The 19450-nt window shown below is 39.4% G+C and overlaps 1 protein-coding gene across 1 annotated transcript; it reads left to right on the top strand.

Annotated features, from left to right (window-relative positions):
• The first annotated feature begins 2167 nt into the window (after positions 1-2167).
• On the top strand, positions 2168-19357 carry RNF212B (ring finger protein 212B). The gene is made up of 15 exons (XM_053474269.1): positions 2168-2267; positions 4446-4498; positions 4635-4709; positions 9983-10098; positions 10290-10350; positions 10695-10723; positions 11739-11785; positions 13380-13422; positions 13537-13594; positions 15970-16027; positions 16325-16358; positions 17379-17485; positions 17756-17817; positions 18305-18354; positions 19084-19357. Exons 1-15 carry the CDS (start codon positions 2168-2170, stop codon positions 19103-19105), a joined length of 915 nt encoding a protein of 304 aa, XP_053330244.1. The 3' UTR covers positions 19106-19357.
• Positions 19358-19450: the final 93 nt, after the last annotated feature.

A 19450-nucleotide genomic window follows, 5' to 3' on the forward strand; every position in this document is an offset into this window, starting at 1 on the left:
TGTATGTTGTGTCTAGTGCAACCCTAAAGTGCAATATTAATCAAGCTTTGCACATAGAATACAATGTTCTAATTCCAAGTGCTTTTGTGGCATGCAAATATCTTCTAAAGCTTAAGCATTGCTTTTTGGTCATTTGAAATGTTGGGGGGGTTAGAGCCCCCATGATATACAAAGTTGTACCACACAAAAGTAATTGATGAAAGACATGTAGTTCACATGTAATTCATCCTTCCAAAGAACAAGACTGGCACAGGTGAGCAAATGCTTTAAGAAGAACATGAAGCCGCCGAGAGCACGTTCCCGGACAAGCAGACGGTCAGGGGATTTGGGCTGTTTAAAAGATTCTGTATTAAAGTGTTAGTCACTTTACCACAAGCACTAGTGGTCCTGCTGACTTCATTTTTCAATTGGTTGCCATGGTAAAAAACAATAGATTTGCACCAGGATCACTTTACACATAACCTTCACAGGGGACACACTTACCGTGAAAGCAGACACATGCAGTAAGCATGTTCCCAGAAGAAACACGGGATATGTGCCACCACACGTGGAGTCTCCATGTGACACTTTCATCAGTCTCCATGGCATAATTAATTGGTGGTTCAGGTACTGTTACTGTTAGAGACCATGTCGCCGATCACTCACTGCCAGTCAGCTCCAGTACCTCTTTAATCAGTAACGTGCAAGCATTGTGCTGTAGATATAGAGCTGCTGCTAAAGCTAAATATTCTTTTTCCTACACACTGTCCCTTTAACATATTGGACATGCTTGTGAAAAATCTGTGTGAAGCAATGAAGGTCATCTCTTTAATCCCAGTGTGCACCAAAAAGTATATATAGAAAGGGGATCACGCCCGAAACAGCATACACATTCTGATTCTGGGGTGCTGCTGAAATGACCAACATGTACGCACGACAAATCAAGAATTCAGTACACACCCAGCAAATACTATTTGAAAGCACTTATCTGAAGCATATATATTTGGGGGTTCCGTCACACTATATGGCTATATATCAATTGGCCCGCCACTACTTCAAAGTACTCCAAGTTTGGCGAGTCCTATATAATGTTTCATGGCTATGTTGCTTACCAAATAGTTGAATCACTGGGACTGCACTGTATTTTAACCCAAAAGAGACTTATGCAATTAAAAACCCTCTAGGGTTAAAAGGCAGTGCAGTCCCACTGATTCAGCTCCTACGTCAGAATTGGGGTGCTTTGAGGCTAAGCAATCTATAGTGTGATGGAATCCCCAACATTTACACTTCAGATAGGTGCTTTTAAATAGGATTTGCTGGATATGCGCTGATCTCTTGCTTTGTTGTCTTTAATCCTAGTGACCCACTTTCCATTTAAGATGCTTAAATGTAATTAATTCAGCAATGCTTAATCTTTAGGAAACTTCCAGTGGGGATTATGTATAAAACTGGCTAAAAAAAGTTGCATAGTAGATTCCAAAAATCCTAGGAGAAAGGGTTGGAATGCATCTATTGATTTAAAAGGCTTGCATAAATTATCTTCCAATTTGATGCAGTCACCAATCCCTGATGTGGCTTTTGTACTGTGCTGTAAAACATACCGGTATTGGCACTTTACAAATAAAATGCACTTAAGGGTACACTTCAGCTATCATTTGCATTTAATATACACGATAGCTGAGTGTCTCCTTATACCCTGTACAAATGATCTGCTTACCATTGTGCGTACCTGGATATGCATTTCGGGAGTGAACCAGAACTGGCTCTCGTGAGATCGCCAGGGGGTCTAAAGAGAGCATCTGGCAACATAATGTTCAAAGTGCTCCGATTTCTTCTAGTGGGAGCGTTGTCCTGCCAAACTGGCACTAAACTGTCCCTTTAAACTAAAACATTGCAAAAATGTGGGCTTTGAATGTCTTTTCTCTATGGGCCTGTTTATGCTTGTTTTATACAGTGTAATATCCATTATAAGGATGTTTGTTACTTATTTTGCAGTTGAATTCTCATAGAAATGGTATGATGGCCACAGGGAAGTCATGGGACCTTATAGAATTAATAGAATTCTAAAATAGAGACCAAATAGAATTGTTAAAAATTATTTAGGGTGAAGGTTTAATTTGGAGTTTGGAAAGATATTTTCTGCGCGTTTTTGTAATTGAAACAATGAGTATGCTTGTGTGTTTCAGACATGGACTGGTTCCACTGTAACCTGTGTTACCTGCAAAAGGATGCCATGTTTTACATCACCAGCTGCGGACACATCCTCTGCCAGACATGCATCACCCGAGGTCACTGCTTATCCTCCTCTGAAACAGTTTATCCAAAAAGGGCCGCTTTATCAGTAGTGCCGACAGAGCAACTTCTTGACCCCACCGCAGTCACTCTGTGGGCCAGATATGGCTGTTCTAGTGGGCATTGAACAACAAATGTCCATTTTTAAAACTACTGCAGTGTCTGTATCAGCTGTTGTTTCTCAGACCGTGCACCATTTACGCTCTTATTCAATCTTATTTTTACAAGTTACCAAAATGAGTGAAGGGGAGACAATGTGATGTAAATATAGAGAGTGTAGAAAAATCATTCAATCCATTGATGTCCTACAGGATGCACTTTTTTGTTAAATTAAATTTAAATTTAACCCTAGCCCAGAATGCAGTTGAATGACTTTCTGAGGCTAAGAGATGTATATATCTTATTAGGCGGCATCACTCCATTGTGCTGTATCTGCTGCGTATAATAACTGACTAGGGAATTGCACAAGTGTCAGGGTACGGGGCATGCGAGGACATCATGATGGCAGGTTAGCGTGCTGCTGAATTGCGGTTTGTGGTTCCTGTGGGTTGAGTAGGTCCTGTGCACAGTATTATTGCACTTCTAACTGATTGCTTCAGCATGTCTTTGCTAAGCTTCTGATCAGCTGACTCTCAGCTTATGCATCACTTCAAAGCCTCCCTACTACGCTAATCTTTGATGATCCTTGACCCTGCTCTATTGCTCCTGGACATGTTTCAATAGTAATAAATGGCAGGATTAATCTTTTACACGACAAGTCAGACATGTGTGCCGCGCTGTGGTTGTGGACTGCAAGAACTGGGTTCTGCTGGAATTCACGAAGTCGAAGGTGTCTTCTTTCTATTCCAGTCTTTTCCTGCTTCGGCTGAACGTAGTCTTAATAATTGCTGATTGTAGCAAGTGTTGGGTTTATTCAACACTGCTGAATGCCACCGTTATGATGGAGCTGGCTGTTACTTACTGGCCTGCGCCCTGATTCTCTCGCATATGGCACTTTTCGTGTAAAGAATGTTTCGGCCAATATGATCCCACGGTGATATACAGAAATGTCTGACTATGTCACAAGGTAGATTGCGGATCGTCTGGATTTTGTACTAGGATTAAATAAAACCCTTGTGCCCATGTGGTATACAAATGGTCTGTAATAATAATCATTTTCTGTTTGGTTTTTGTTCCTTCTATTATAGCAGAGGCAATGCTAAAGAACATATTCTCTGCCCATCTCTATCATGAGCTGGAGGGGGACTGGACACCAGTATATGTCACACATAAGCACATACAAAACAGCTTATCGTGATATCGTCGGTGTTTTGGTGTTAGCGTAACTTAGTATTGAATTTTATGTTAGTGTTACAAAGTAGGTAATTTTAGTGTTAGCCTTAAAAAATCCACACTAAAGAAACTTAATTTTGTTAAAATTATTGTTTGGCGGGCATACTGGCTTAAAAGAGACACGGGCCCTGTAAAAAAAAAAATTTGGAAAACAGAACTGTGCATGTAAGACCATGTAATGTCACAAGCCAATGCCAAACATATTCATGTAGGACATTGTTGAACTTGGGATTTTTAAGAAAAATAGCATATTTTGTTGGGTTTATTTTTTCACCATCAGCATTGGAAGAGGTGTGAAAACAAATGTATGAAACACATAGGCCCAAGATAAATACCCAGTGCTGTCTACTTTTAAAAAATGTATTTTGAGAATTTTAAGAGAATGTTGTTTGCTTGGGTTAAATTAAAATATGGAACCACCAAATCGGCTCAAATAAGACACGGGCCCAATAAATCTAAATTTGTGTGGGTGCAATAAATGAGAGATCTGATCCCCGCTAGTATACAGGAATCATAGGCGAAAAAGCCCACTGTGTTAGCCCACCCTAACAGGCAGCAAAAACACTGATACTTGGCAGAAACCATGAGATAGTTTAGTTACGGCTATAACAGTTCTTCTTTCAAGGTGCTTGCTACAGAGAAAAAAGACATTTGAGATCTTGGCCTTTTTGCTGAGGTACATAATAATTAATGTTAATGAGTTTGTAGAACCTTGTCACATTTCCCATCCTGTACATGGCCTGGATGTTGCTGAATTGTATGTGAACCCTGTACCCAGTACTTCAAGCCTGCATTTTGTTTTAGTTAATGGCTAATGTGGTATCTTCTCTGCCTTTGAACAGATAATTGCCGCGTATGCAGAACTGCATGCAGATACCTGGCCATTTCTGAGAATGTGAGTGTCTGGGCGTGTGATGGTTAGTATTATGTTCCCGCGGTGCACTGGAAGCCATAATGTTACCATAGCATGAACAGATTGCACAACTTTAACATGTTAGCCTACTTCAATGTTCCATTTTTCCTCTTACCAGCTCAAACCTCAGGAAAAGATGTTTTTTAGGAGCCTTAAAGAGACTGCATTGAAATACTTTGATCATATAGGCCAGGTAGGATTTCACAATGTGGTTTATATAGTTTGGTTCATCGTTGTTTAATAGAATGGGTGAATGACCCCCCATTTCCTGGGATCCAGATGTTTGCGGTTCCATAGGCAAACTTTGATTTTCATCCCTTCATGCCCATTGACTATGTTAACCCTTTCATGGCCAGGGGTATTTCACACCTTAAAGACACGCCTTTTTTCATGTGGTGTTTTTTTCTAAAGCAGATTGATCTTTTATTGATACCATATTTTCATGTATATCAATCATTTCATATGAATTTTATATATATATATATATGCCGCCCTTAGTCACAATGAGAAGGCTGAGGTTCTTATCTCACAGATGTTTAATGCACATATCAGGTTCCAACTAAGACATTTACATCAACACCGTAGAACTAAATAAAAATAAATAAGAAAGACAAATCATCAGACATACAGTCAATTACATCAAAAAACACATGACTGGAAACTCATAATTAGACAGAAATACACCTACATACCACTTTTGCCTGCTTGTGAACTAAGAGAGGGGTTTGTATCTTGAATTTTCTTAATCAGATGGCTTATGATTCTCACAGATAACTTTATGACTTCTAATGACAAGACCATTCAATCCTTTTATGTAAGTGATTTGTAACAATGCATTATGGGAATAAAATACATTGACAATTATGCTCATAAGCGCCATCTAATGGACACAGGAAACTTTGTGACTGCAAACACACTCCCACCATCACAACATGTGATTCTTAAAGGAGCTGATATTATAACACATAACTTAACATAAACATTTAGAAGAAACGCATTTTGTACACATTAATCAGATACAATCACGTTACCCTTCCGTTAATCAGCTTCAAGTAATAACACTGTTTTCTGTATGGGTCTTTCTTGATACACTGGATCTTTCTGCCAGACCTTTTACACACTTTGCACAACATTTGAGTCTCGCTAAGGCTTTCACTACCCTTTTCCAATCTGAAAATCTTTGTAGGCGATTTAACAGAGACCTTTCCTCCTTTGTCTTGGTTGCATGTACCTGTGTCATTTTGAGCTCCAGGTGTCTATCATCAATCTCTCCCACCTTGATGTCTTCTTCTTTAGGGAGTTCTTCTTGCCATAGGAAACTTGGTCCAGTGAACCAGTTTGACAATACAAGTTGTTTTGTGGTTAGTCCGCGAGAAGCATGGTCAGCTAGGTTATGTTCTGCACAAGCCTTGTTGTTTGGCAATTCTGGTGGCTCATCTTTAAAAGGTAATGGCATCTCATGGTGTCCATCTTGATTTTGTTTGATACCGTCTTTTAACGTTGCTAGAAACTGTAGGTCTTCTTGTGACATAGAGACTTCTTCATTATTACTTTCAACAAAGTCTGACTCAAAAACCTTCAGTATATCTGCTGAAGTGATGATTTCCTTTACTTTGTTCCTACACACAAAGTAAACTTCAGACTTGATTTTGTGAACCGGGTCAACAGCTGGTAGAACTTGCTTCATAATAATCCTATGACTCACACCGATTTCATCTTCATAGCCACTGTCGGGGTTATTATATCCGATAATGCTCCAACCTAACACAGATCTCTGTGCAAATGGCTGGTCTTCGTTACCGCTGAGAACTTCTCTGGGCATTAAAGCTTGAGGACAGTTGTAGCCTATCAACAACCCTACTTCACAATCAAGTTCAGGAGACATTTCATCTGCAAGATGTTCTAGATGTGACCAATTCCTTGCGGTGTCACATGTGGGTATATGTGATCTATTGGTAGGTATGTAGTCCCTGGTATAAGTTGTTGGTAGATTGATTCTTATTTCAGACTTGATGCCTCTTACTTGTAGGCCATTCAATTTGTGGCTAGATACAACCTTTGTTTTAGAAGTTATTGTAGAAATGTTGAGCTTGACTGGTTCTCTCTTAATATCAAGTATTTCAGCTGTGTCTTTTAAGATGAAGGTAGTGTCACTCTGGGTGTCTAGTAAGGCGTACACTAGGATCTCTTTATTTGGTTTGGCTATTGTTGAGATATATACTGGAATAATTGATGAGGTATGAGTGTTACTTCTTTCTTGAATAACTCTATTGGACGTTACTTGCTTAGACTCGTGTATCCTCTGTAGTTCAGCTGTTCTTTCTGCAGGTCCTTGATTGATTTTTGACTGCTCTTGATCGGTTTTAACTCGTTGTTCCTGATATTTATTCTGCCGATCTTGATGTAGGCATGTTGGGTGACGCCGTTCACATTTATCACACACACTTCTGGAGGTACAGTTTTTTGACTTATGACCGGTTTTGAGGCAGCCAAAGCATAAGTTCTCTGACTTTACAAACTTCACTATTTCTTCAACTGGTCTTTCCATAATCTTATGGCACTTATGAAGAGTGTGGCCATGTCTCTTACAAAAGGCACACAGGACGCTAGTATTCTCCCTGGAACTTGTAGTGAATGTTTTGGCACTTGAGTTGCGAATGCGTTGAGAGTTAAAATAATCTTGATCGGTTTGCTTAGATCTTTCTTGTTCTGTTGGCTTTATCGCTTGCAGTGAGGTGATGGGGTTGCATGCAATTCTGGCTTCTTTATTAAGAAATTCAACAAAGTATTTGAAATCGGGGAATGCTTTGTGTTCATCTTGGAACTTTGTGACAGCTCTGTTCCAACGTGAACTCAACCACTCTGGTAGTTTTGCTGTTATCCTTTGATTTTCAACGCAGTCATTTAAAGCTTGTAAACCTTGAACATAAGGCATGGCTGAGTCAACACTGCTCAGGAAATCTACAAATTCACGGAGATCTTTGCTGTCTTTGGTGGCAATCTTATGCCATGCTTGTATTTTGTCACGATATGACTTTCCAACTACAAACGGATTTCCAAATCTGTCATCAAGTATGTCCCAGGCAGCATAATAAGCGGTTTCTGTTCCAACCATGAAGTGTCCTTCAATAGCTCTTTTTGCTGGGCCACTTACATACTTGCGTAAAAAGAAAAGCTTTTCTTGGGTTGGTAAGTTCTTGCGGTCAATTAATGTCTGGAAAGACAACTTCCAGTCATTATACTTCAGAGGATCTCCAAAGAAAATAGCAGGTTCTGGAATTGGAATCCTATTGGCTGTAATTGCTTCAGCGAGTGCTTTCACAAGGTCATTAGAAGCATCATGAGAGGTAGTAAATATAGCTGATTGAGAAATAGGATCTTGGGTGAATTTAACCCTTTGAGGAGCATAAAGGGATTGGTTCAAAGGAGCCCTTGCTTGGGTGAGCAGGAATGGCTGAGGAAGAGAACTTGGATCGCTTGGTTGAGAAACATAACCTTCCTTTGTTTGCTGAGGAAGAGAAGCCAAAAGCTGTTCTTCATCTTCACTTTTGATACTTTCAGCATACACATGTAGCCTTGCTTGTGCTGCATTGTGCCTTTTTAGTTCCTCCAGTCGTTCCACTTCTTTCTTCTTCCTTTCCAACTTAATTTTAATACTGCTGCTTTCTGAAATAAATAGAGCTCTTTTTCTTGCATTCTCAGCTTCTACTTCCCTTTCTTGAGCTTCTCTGTCAGCTGTTAACCTTGCATCCTCTGCCTCAAGTTTTCTAATTTCCTCCTCATATTGATGTTGTGTATTCATTATTTTAATTACCTCTTGCGTCGCTGCTACTTCCGCTGCTGCTTCTTGTTTCTTCTGCAGTGAAGACTGACTGGACATCTTAGAACCAGATCTTAGCTTACTGGAGGTTGTTGAGATCATGCTGGACACAGTGGTTTCAAAAACTGACTCTGAATCAGGCCAGGGTATGTCTTCCAGATCGTTATTGAGAAAGTGTTGAGCCTTTTCATTTGCAGTGCTGGTGATTGCGTAGCACGTGTCATTTTTTCTCCGGATTTCAGGTTCAGGGCTAGAGATACTTCTTATGTCATCATAAATATGGTCGACCTCTGACTGAGTGGCATTAATGATGTTCACAACTTCAATAATCAATTCTGCGTCATCACTATTCTTAATGGCTCTTTTCAACCCATTGATGTGATATTTCCATCTTCTATATTTCTGTTCAAAATCCTTTTTTAGATGATTTAATTTGATGTCTTGTAGAGCTTTACCTCTTTCGGTGAGTATGCGTGTACGTTGGCTTCTTCTAATGTCTAGGAGCTGTGTATTACCTGTGCTCACTTGAGGCTGTTGCATTTGTGCAGCCACTTCAGCTTGCTCATCTGTATCAGCCTGCTGTGTATTGACAATGTCTTGTGCAGTGGTATCTGCAGGGTTAACTTCACTTGCGTTTGACATGCTAAATCTGTTCAGTACTATGTAATGCAATTTTCAAAGGTAAAGACGTTCTAGTGCAAGCAATGGTAGCAATGCAACATAACAATAAATGTCAACACACTTGAATGATATATGCACAAATAAGAATACTCAAATGTTTAGCATTTAGTCTGTTCTAAACATACCATATGTACATTTACTTATCAATTTAGTCTTTATAGCGTCTTATAAAGCCATCCAGTGAAAGAAAAATGTCCACTGTTGTCCTTAGAATAAATATGAAATTCCAGCACAATTAAACTTCAGTAGCAGTTAACAAGTTCTTCTGCTAATTGCACTAACTTAAAGGTGCTTGCTTGTTTAGCCTTTACTTGCTCACTGGCTGCTTCAGTCATTTAACTGTGATCATTCCCAATGTTATACTTCCCTTAGCAAACATGTGGCATCTCTTGATGGCTGTCTTCTGCATGCAGCTTTATCATCTCAAGGCCTTCACTGATGCAGTAAAGTGTTCTACTATGCCGCCCTTAGTCACAATGAGAAGGCTGAGGTTCTTATCTCACAGATGTTTAATGCACATATCAGGTTCCAACTAAGACATTTACATCAACACCGTAGAACTAAATAAAAATAAATAAGAAAGACAAATCATCAGACATACAGTCAATTACATCAAAAAACACATGACTGGAAACTCATAATTAGACAGAAATACACCTACATACCACTTTTGCCTGCTTGTGAACTAAGAGAGGGGTTTGTATCTTGAATTTTCTTAATCAGATGGCTTATGATTCTCACAGATAACTTTATGACTTCTAATGACAAGACCATTCAATCCTTTTATGTAAGTGATTTGTAACAATGCATTATGGGAATAAAATACATTGACAATTATGCTCATAAGCGCCATCTAATGGACACAGGAAACTTTGTGACTGCAAACACAATATATATATATATATATATATATATAATAAAGAATCATGGAAAAAAAACATCAGATGACCTGCATTTCTCTGTAGGTATGGAGTTTTCAGAAGCAACAGCATGATCTCCACATTAACTTCTATAAGCAGCATTTGTCTAAGACCCAGAATGTATTACAAGAGGCATTGCAAAGAATTGAAATTCAAGAAAGGTACCTAAACGTACTGCTAGCTTAACCCCTTCATGGTCAAGAGTCAAGCACTTTTACAATAGTAATCATTTCTTTGTTTAACCATAATTTCCTTTTTTTCATTTTGTGAACCCACACAACTGTATGTTGCATATATATATATATATATATATTTTGTGTATTCATTTCATACCACTGCTGTCTTTCTTTAGTGAGATGAAAACCATTAAAAGGGAAAATGCAGAGCTTAAGTCATTGGTCAACATCTTAAAGGTGAGGGAGGATTCTTTTTCTACTTGTAATGGACAAATGTTTTTTTTTGAGTATTAAATAACGGGGCTGTGTATGGTAATTGAAGGCTGACACTGTAAGCATTTGTGACATTGGGCAACAGAGCTAGAAGCCACAGAAAGAATTATTGAGCAAGGGCCCAAATACATTATATTGTGTATAAATTATAACTTAAATAAAGAAAACACAATGTCTTTAAAAGCTACTTTTTTAAAGGTGAAAGTTCCCTTTTAATGCATTTTTAAGTTAGAATTACAGAAGATTAGAAGATTTTGGTATCTTCAGTTAATTCCCTAGCTTGTTGGATTCTTTTTGTTCCATTACAGGGTTCTCTCGGCAGACTACAAAGTAACAGGTGGGTTTTAAAGAGAAAAAAGCCATGACCTGCCAATGCCCACTTCAGCTGGCCATCTTCTCCCTGCTCTTCTCTGTGAATGCCAACAACTGTGTCCATACCGTGCAGCTTGGGCCTCACTGACCTTACATTTCAAATAAATTTTTTGCTGGTATGAGATAAAGCCTGCTGATGAGGTATAAACACAGCTATAAAAAATAAATAAAGCCAAGTATAGTGATGTGCACAGGGAGCTATATAAATAAATAGAGAACAAGTTCCCATATTAAGGAACTTTTAAAACATAGATGTAGCGCAATGGTGGATCTAATCACTGAAAAATAGGTTGTTAAAACATCGAGCCCGGAGTTAATTAAGTGCCATTTTTTATTGCCACTGCTTTATAAACTGAATTTTACATTGGTGCATATAAAAATGGTATAATATTTAACATTTTTCAAATTTTAATTGAATTACTGTTGCCTTTATTAGTAATATAAAACACAAGATCAGGCACTAAGCACCAGATCCACAGAGGCAGGCATATACTGCACCAGACATGACCCAAAGTGCAGACTCTGTGAAGAGGCTTCTGAGACAGTCCAGCACATAGTGGTGGGGTGTAAGATGCTTGCAGGAACAGCATACACTGAATGGCACAACCAAGTAGCTGGCATTGTGTATAGGAATATCTGTACAGAGTATGGGCTAAACCCTCCCAAGTCCATGGGAGATTTCACATATCGTTGTGGAGAATAACAGGGCTAAGATCGTGTGGGACCTCCAGATCCAGACAGACAAGCAGGTACTGGCAAATCAACTAGACATCGTGGTGGTCGACAGGGACAGAAGACATTGGTGGTGATAGATGTAGTGGTGCCAAGTGACAGCATCATCAGTAAGAAGGAATATGAGATGCTGGGGGAGTACCAGGGCTTGAAAGAGGCTGTGGAGAGTGAAGGCCAAAGTGGTCCCAGTGGTCTTTTATTTGCATTATTGCTTGCATTGTATTATTACATTATATCTATTGTTTTAGAGTATGTACACCTCGGCCTGTGGGAATCACTTCTCCCTCTCAAACAGGTAAGAAAAGATTAGGTATATGCTCCTAACACAGGGGCAGGAGGAAATTTCTCTACAGCCCTCATGAACATAGATAACCTTCCTAGGCTTTTTATGTGGGAGCTAAAACATTGGGAGCTTATTGGGTTCAAGATTCATAGCTAAAAGGCCAAAATTAAACAATGTGAATCCATAAGGGGATTCATTCATTAAAAAGTTGAGTTGCCTGAGGTAAAGGTTAGCTGGACCTTAAGCTCATGTTAAGTGAGTGTTGAAGAGTTAGTCAAGGGTAGGCTATTTACCTTCCCATCGGTTATTCTAACTCAGTTTAACTCCCCATCTAACTAGGTTTAGGTGGGAGGAAAAGGTAGCTTTCCCCAAAGTTATAGTTTGCAAGTATGAGTTGAAAGTAGTAGAAATTATGCTGCTGCAGAGTCGCCTCCATCCAACTCGCACATATCCCCCCGAGATATGCTGCCATGGTCCTCCTCCCCCGAGATATGCTGCTACTGTCCTCCCCCCCCCCCCCGAGATATGCTGCCACTCTGCCCCCCCCCCGACTTACCAGAGCAGGCTCCCGGGTGTCTTGCGGGGCCGGCGGGGGACATCTACGCAATACGCGTATACAACTTCCGGTGCTGGCACACTGAGTAGATGTACCCCGCCTGCCCCGCAAGACACCTGGGAGTCTGCTCTGGTAAGTCTTGGGGGCAGAAGTAAAACGCGTCTTGCGGACGTTCACCGGCAGCAGCAATGCGCATAAACAACCTCCGCTGCCGGCACGTCTGCATGATGTGCTTTAACAATCTCCCTTGCCGGGAATTCACACTGGGGGAGTCCTGGCAAGGGAGATTGATAAAGCACATCGTGCAGACGTGCCGGCAGCGGAGGCTGTTTACGCGCATCGCTGCTGCCGGTGAACGTCTGCACGATGCGCTTAGACAACCTCCCGTGCCGGCACTCCCCCCCGTGGGAAGTGCTGGCAGGGGAGGCTGTCTGAGCGTATCGGGGAGTAGGATGCAGGTCCCCTGCACCGCTGCGGGGGATCTGTATCCTAACCCTGCTGCCTGCCCGGCGCCCGAAACTGCATGTCCCGGGCGTCGGGCGCTAGACCCCGAATATAGGTCACACCCCCACTTTAAAGACTTAAAGTGGGGGGAAAAAGTGCAGCCTATATTCGAGCCAATACGGTATATATATTCTTTTTTTTTCTTTTTCATTTCATTTTCCTTTCTTGTGTTTGTGAAACAAGTTCAAACTAATATGAACCCAGTTTTCATTACACTTACAGATGCTTAGATAACATAAGAAACAAACAAAAAAAACAATATGGCGTGTGTAGACTGCGTAAGTGGGCTGACTTCTATAAAACAGGACCATTGAGTGATTGCAGGCCACTCTTCACCTAAATGTAGTACTGTATTATCTGCTTTAATTGTGTACCTCCCCTGTTACATGAGCTTTCTAGGCTTTATAGAGGTCTTTTCTTCAGACGGAGACCTCAGATGTCCCGAAAGCTTATGTAACTACTTTGGCCCAACAAAAAGGTATGAACTCTGACTCAAGACTGCATTTTTTCTTGGGCTAACAATGGCAATATCCATTTGTCTCCTAGTTACACCTCGGCATAGCTCCCAGCACTGCAGCCAAATAGTAAGGTAAGGCGATTGTACATTAAAGATAGGAGGTGTCGTGTTTTACGCCATAGGCATTGCCAAAAGAAAATACTGGCGTGCATAAAGACAGACTTTGATCATGTTTCTCTCTCCTAGCCGTTCATCATCTACTGATTCTTTACCTTATGTAGGATCCCGCTCCGGAGGATTCAGTGTAAGTCATGGTTATTTGCAAACATTCTAAATTATATATATAGCTATGGTTTGGTAATCCTGCAAGTGTTATCTGATTTACATGAGCAACTCACAAGCAGAGGCCAACGTCCTCCTTGTTTATTCTGTTTTATGTTAAAGACATTCTTCTTTATTGGAGCTGTGAGGGTCAGCAAACTGTCTCTTTAAGTAATACCTTTTGTATACATTGCTGGTTTTCTATAGAGATACACTGCAGTATATGAAATGCTTCTACATTATTTGTCCTCTATATCATTTATAAAACAAGCAGATCCATAAGTCAGGTGCAGATAGTTACATAGTTACATAGTAAATAAGGTTGAAAAAAGACCTAAATCCATCAAGTTCAACCCTTCTACCTAACCTTCCTCTTCTTTATCCAAAAGAAGGCAAAAAAACCCTAATTAAGCTACTTTGAATTCTGCGATCAGGGGTAAAAAAATCCTTGACTCCAAAAGGCAATCGGATCTCTCCTTGGATCAAGAAGCTCTAAACTATGTTATTCTGTCTTTGGGAGAGAGAAAGCAAACCCATGATTAAATGACATTTTTTATCAATTGCTTGGCTTTTTCATGATAATACCCCTTTAAAACTAGGGTAAAATAAACTATAGGTCCTGATGATCTTCCATATCTGTACCATATGCACTGCAACAAAAAAAGAAAAGAAAAAAAAAAGTGAATATACACATATGTAGAAAAACATGATCCCCGAAGAAAAGAAGTTGTGATGCAGTGAGTTTGCGGCAGAGAAAACACAAACGAGGAGCAGGGGACAAAGAGATTAAAGGCTTACTTAGAACATGGAGAGTAATATGATTTTGCTCCCAAGCACAAAACAAACAAACCACCCTTCAGCAAAGGCTAATGAACCTGACTGTTGTCAAGGAAATCTAAATGCTGATAATCTGGGCAGATAACGAGTATTCTGTGACCTATGCAAACTGATGCTACGGTCAGTAAACAAGCGTGGGCTGGCAGAGTTCAGGTCACGAGAGAAGGCTACAAATCATAGAAGATTCCCCGTGCTCAAGCTAAACAGAAGTTTCAACTTGCAACCGGTGTCAGCACCCATTCATTGTAACAACGCATTTGGTTTTATGACACATCATACCGAGACATGCCATTTTCCATTAAGGATAACATTGCTGAAACAGAACTTCTCACGTTTTAATCAACTGAATAAAAAGGCCCTTTTTCTGCTAAATTTAGCACTTTTACAACTAAATATAGCATTAGAAACAATGATCATAGTGCTCTTTAAAGTCCTAAAGCCTTCCAAAAACGTACTCAATCCAGCAAAATTTTGCATCACTCGATTGTCCTGTGTCACAAAAGCAGGAACTGAAAGTTTGTTGCCATAGAAACATAAACTTTAACTATTCATGTTAGATTTTTTACATAATTCCTTAAGGGGAAAGACATAAATGATAGATCTGCTTCACATGCTAGAGGGTCCAAATAATATTTTGTATAAGTAGAACAACTTCTTTGAAACTTGATGGACTGGTGTATATTGCTTTAAATTCATATTTATATTACTACCTATATCACACATGATTTACGCGTGTCTGCTACCCAGCCTTCCTAACCTCAGTCCATTTTGAATATTGTTTCCAGCAATTCTGTACCAGGAGTCAATTTAAAGCCCTAGACCGAACATATAAAACCCAATCTGCGATTGTACTCTGGTTTCACTACCAGATAATTGCTTCCACTTTTTCCTTAGCATGCGAGAGATATAGATGTCAAAAAGGCATTATAAGGATTAAAATTCATCTACCAGGTAATGCTGCGAAAGTGACGTTTTTTACACCTGGTATGTAAATAAAGGACCGATAGGATTCACCATTGGGTGTGAAACACCAGGACGTCACTTAATTTCAAACAAATTCCAGTTGTGAATTCTAACTAACAAAACATTTCTTTACCGCTGGAAATTCAAGAGAGAGATGCAGAGATTCCAGCTTTGATGCATATGATAGCAGAGTGCCACTTTATACTCATCCCAGGGCACTTTCTAAATGAGCTGGTCCTGACATATTAAATGTTAACTCTTTAAAAGCCCATGATACAGATCTATGGAAACCTTGACTTGGCATTATTTAAAGATACACTTAATTGAATAGCATGTAGTCAAACAGAAATATCAACCTAGTATCGGGACATAGCGATAGCAAAAACACTAATTTGTAGTCTTAGATATAAATGCAGAGTATGAAAGAATCAGCTCCAGCCTGCGTGACCCAAAAAAATCCAACCTGTAGGGTTCCCTGGTGGGCTTATTTTTTTACTGTTTTTGTAATTCATGCTTCCAAAGCGTATTTGCATTTTTCTGTGTATTTCATATTTCTAGCAGCCAGCCTCCGCAGGCAGAACACAGGAAAGGAGTACCCCATTAACCTCAGATCAGGGTAAGAGTGCCTAGTAGCTCTAATGTGGAGGTGGAGATATTTTATTATTATTATACTTTTATTATTATTAGAGTTACATTACAGATTTCATTGCATTTGTTAACACAATAAATGGTAGCTGGAGGAAAGGCAAAAAAAACCACTGACCGTTTCTGATTCTATTCTGTAAAAATGTATTGAACGCCAAATTGCAGACACAGCAATTATTGTTCAACTGTTATGTAGAATATTCTTGCATAATTGTTAGTAAGTATTAATGTTATGTGAATGCAACCTGCTTATACCTGCTTTTTTCAGGTTCTCCCATGTCTTTACAGAGCGTGCCTTATGGGTAAGAAAACTCTCATGATGTTTGAAAGTTTTTCATTAAATCTACTGCTTTACTTACCGATCCATGCACCGCAGTAAAAAGGACAAGTCCATTGTGGGATGACCTTGAGTGTCTTAAGTTTTAAGTCCGGAATTGCTGTACTACTACTTTTTTTGGTGATCATTATAAAAATTATTTTTTTCTTAGATTGAATTAGAAAAGCACAGTAAACTGAAACAGGGGTTCATCTTAGAATCCTGTCACCATATTTCTTGCTTTATCTTTGCAGTCTACTACAAAAAGAAAAATCACAGAGGCTTAAAACTCACATTTACATTTTTTCACGTGTATTAAGCTCATTTTGTACTATTACGCCAGTAGCCTGGAACCGCTTGGTGTTGTAGGGGTGCACAGGCCATAGCTGAGTCAGACTTTCCAAAAGACCCATCCTCACAGCATGGAATTCTCCTGTTGCTGTTTTGGGACCTGTGGTATCATAGCGGTGCATAGCATGCACACGGACTCGCATACAACTTACGCTGTTGGAAATACACCATTTGTTATACTTCTCTGACGTGTAAGCATCTGTAGCTATCACTGTAGATGACACAGATTTCAGGAAGAAAATATGGAAGCTACTACTCAACTTACCGAAAGCTTTTCAGAAACCCCTGTTTACCAGGTTTTCGCCACCAGTCACTTTATGCAACAAATCCACCTTCTGACAAGTTTAACCCTTGCAGATTTCAGTGGAGATGTATACTGTTATCAGGATCTTCGTGGACTTCATCCGACTGGTTTTGCTGGTGAACCATGAGTTGATGCAGGATATTCATTGTGGTGGACTCTTGCCAACCTGCTTATTTTTCTCATCAACTTTAAAGGGTTTAGTTTTGATAACCACCGGACTCGATGTATTAACCTGTATGGATCCGATTAAGCACACTTAATCTGCATGTTTTTTCAATCTTTTAACACAAAAGTTCATTTTTTTGTGTATTGACACTGTGACAGTGATATTTGATGTGTATCTCTCTGCAGCGGATCGTCACACTCCACGTCCATGCTGAATTTCCCTTTCTTGTGTGAGCAGTCCAACGTGTCTGGTGACCCAATTCAAACTCGTAACACACCAAACGTATTTCCAGGTGATAATACAAAGCTTCCTACCGTACATCATGAAGAAAGTCCCTGGCACTAAAAGAAAAATGAATAAAACATACCTCCACATGTGTACTTATTAACTATGAGTGTTTCCCAACTTTATAATAGACTCGGAAGTGTTTTTTCTTGCCGGGGGGGGTGGGTGCCATCAATGATGTTGTTCGATAGAATTTGCGGGGCTTTTTGGCAGAGGGCCACAAAAAGACCCACAAGTGTTATGTAAAGCAAATATGGGTTGTGTTTTGTTTTTGCAGGAGAGTCGAGGGACTCCAGAGCAACCCCGGGTAGGAATACAGATCGACTCAGGCCGATCCAGGTAACTCAGGGTGTGCAGAAGTGCGAAGTAGACAGGACAGGACCTGCCACTAAATTGGGTATCATATGGGTGAGGTAAAAATAACGGAGGCTGCCTAGTCCTGATTTATAAAGACTGTTATACTTTACGGGAAGAGGGGTCATTGTTATCAAACACTAAAGATGCATTTCTGGATGCTCCACATTTCATTCTGCATCCTTAATGTCATTTACTTATTTGGCCCAATATGATTTGTTCTTTGTTTAGTAACTTAAAAATAGAATTGCTATTGGTTCTGTTCTAACTAACCTGGTAACAAATCTGATTAACTGAAATCATCTAGATTGTAAGCTTGCGAATGTGACAGTTTATCTTAGTCTGTCAATTCTAGTTTTGTCATACCCCTTAAATATATGAATCCAAGCAGTGCATAGATTGCAGGTGCTGTATTAATAAATTATTATAATAATGGTATTTAAATAAACCTGAGAAATGACTTGTTTTAAAGCTGCAGTTCACCCCAAGGACACCAAGCTCCCGCTCCTATCATTCCAGAGTGTAAGTAAACTTTGTTGTCTTAACCCCTTCATTAATCAACAAAAAAAACCCCCTGGGGCATTTTTACATTATGTTTCTATAACCATAATTCTTTTTAATTAGACTTTTTTTTCAAGTGAGGATATAGCTTTCTTTTGATACCATCCGACATATAATCCAACATTTAGTATGAATAATACATTAAAATAATGAAAATATTTTTAAAAACTATTTCCCTATGATAATTGTCCCCGAACTAGTTCAGTTGACCAAAATACCACAGGATACATTAATAGAAGTGTCTTGATTTTGAAAATACCCAACATGTGTAGGGTAATACATTGAGTCAATGCCAGGAGGGCACATGATGTTATCAAAGAAATGTAGAAAGCTAGAAAATTAGAATGCAAAAGGATATCCTCTTGCAAGTGCATTTAATACACAGATTTACATTCAAAAGTTACACATCCAATCTACACTATTGTGCCCCCCCCCAATTGTGCAAGCGCCCCTTAGCGGATCTATATCGTGTTGGACAGCTGGAGTGTCTTTTCTTGGGTTGCAGCCGCCTATGGTTGGAAAGTATTTTTTCATATTATCATCACTGGGTGATCACTCGCGTTTATCAATTAGGAATACATTCTTCATTTATTGCTAGCTTAAAGTAGACCCGTTGCTTTTTCTTTTAAGAAAACGTTATAAGTTGACGTGATTGTATGTTGTGTTCTTACAGTATTTTACTTCTTCTAGGCTTCCAAATACAGTCAGTTAAGGTTGCTGTTAACACCCTGAGATATTTCTCAACATTACACGGGAATCACGTATTTCTAAGAAGGCAATTTTGTCTTGTTGAAGTCAGGACTGCCCAGAGTAAATGCCAATATGTTGTGTCAGTGGAAATCAAATCTATTTTAGAGGATAACTTGGATACGTTAGGCAATACTTTGCGCAGGTATTCAGTATTTCTGCATTTTGATTTCATTTGGTTTGAAAAGTTAGTATCATTAACCGTTAAGATGGGCAAAGCGGTTTACATGCACTAGTCATGAAAAACCTGCGTTGAAACATTGATATGTAAATAGTGACCTCTAGAGGAAGAGAAGGAAAAAGAACCCAT

The sequence above is a fragment of the Spea bombifrons genome, chromosome 1, assembly GCF_027358695.1.
Source record: "Spea bombifrons isolate aSpeBom1 chromosome 1, aSpeBom1.2.pri, whole genome shotgun sequence".
Taxonomy (NCBI): domain Eukaryota; kingdom Metazoa; phylum Chordata; class Amphibia; order Anura; family Pelobatidae; genus Spea; species Spea bombifrons.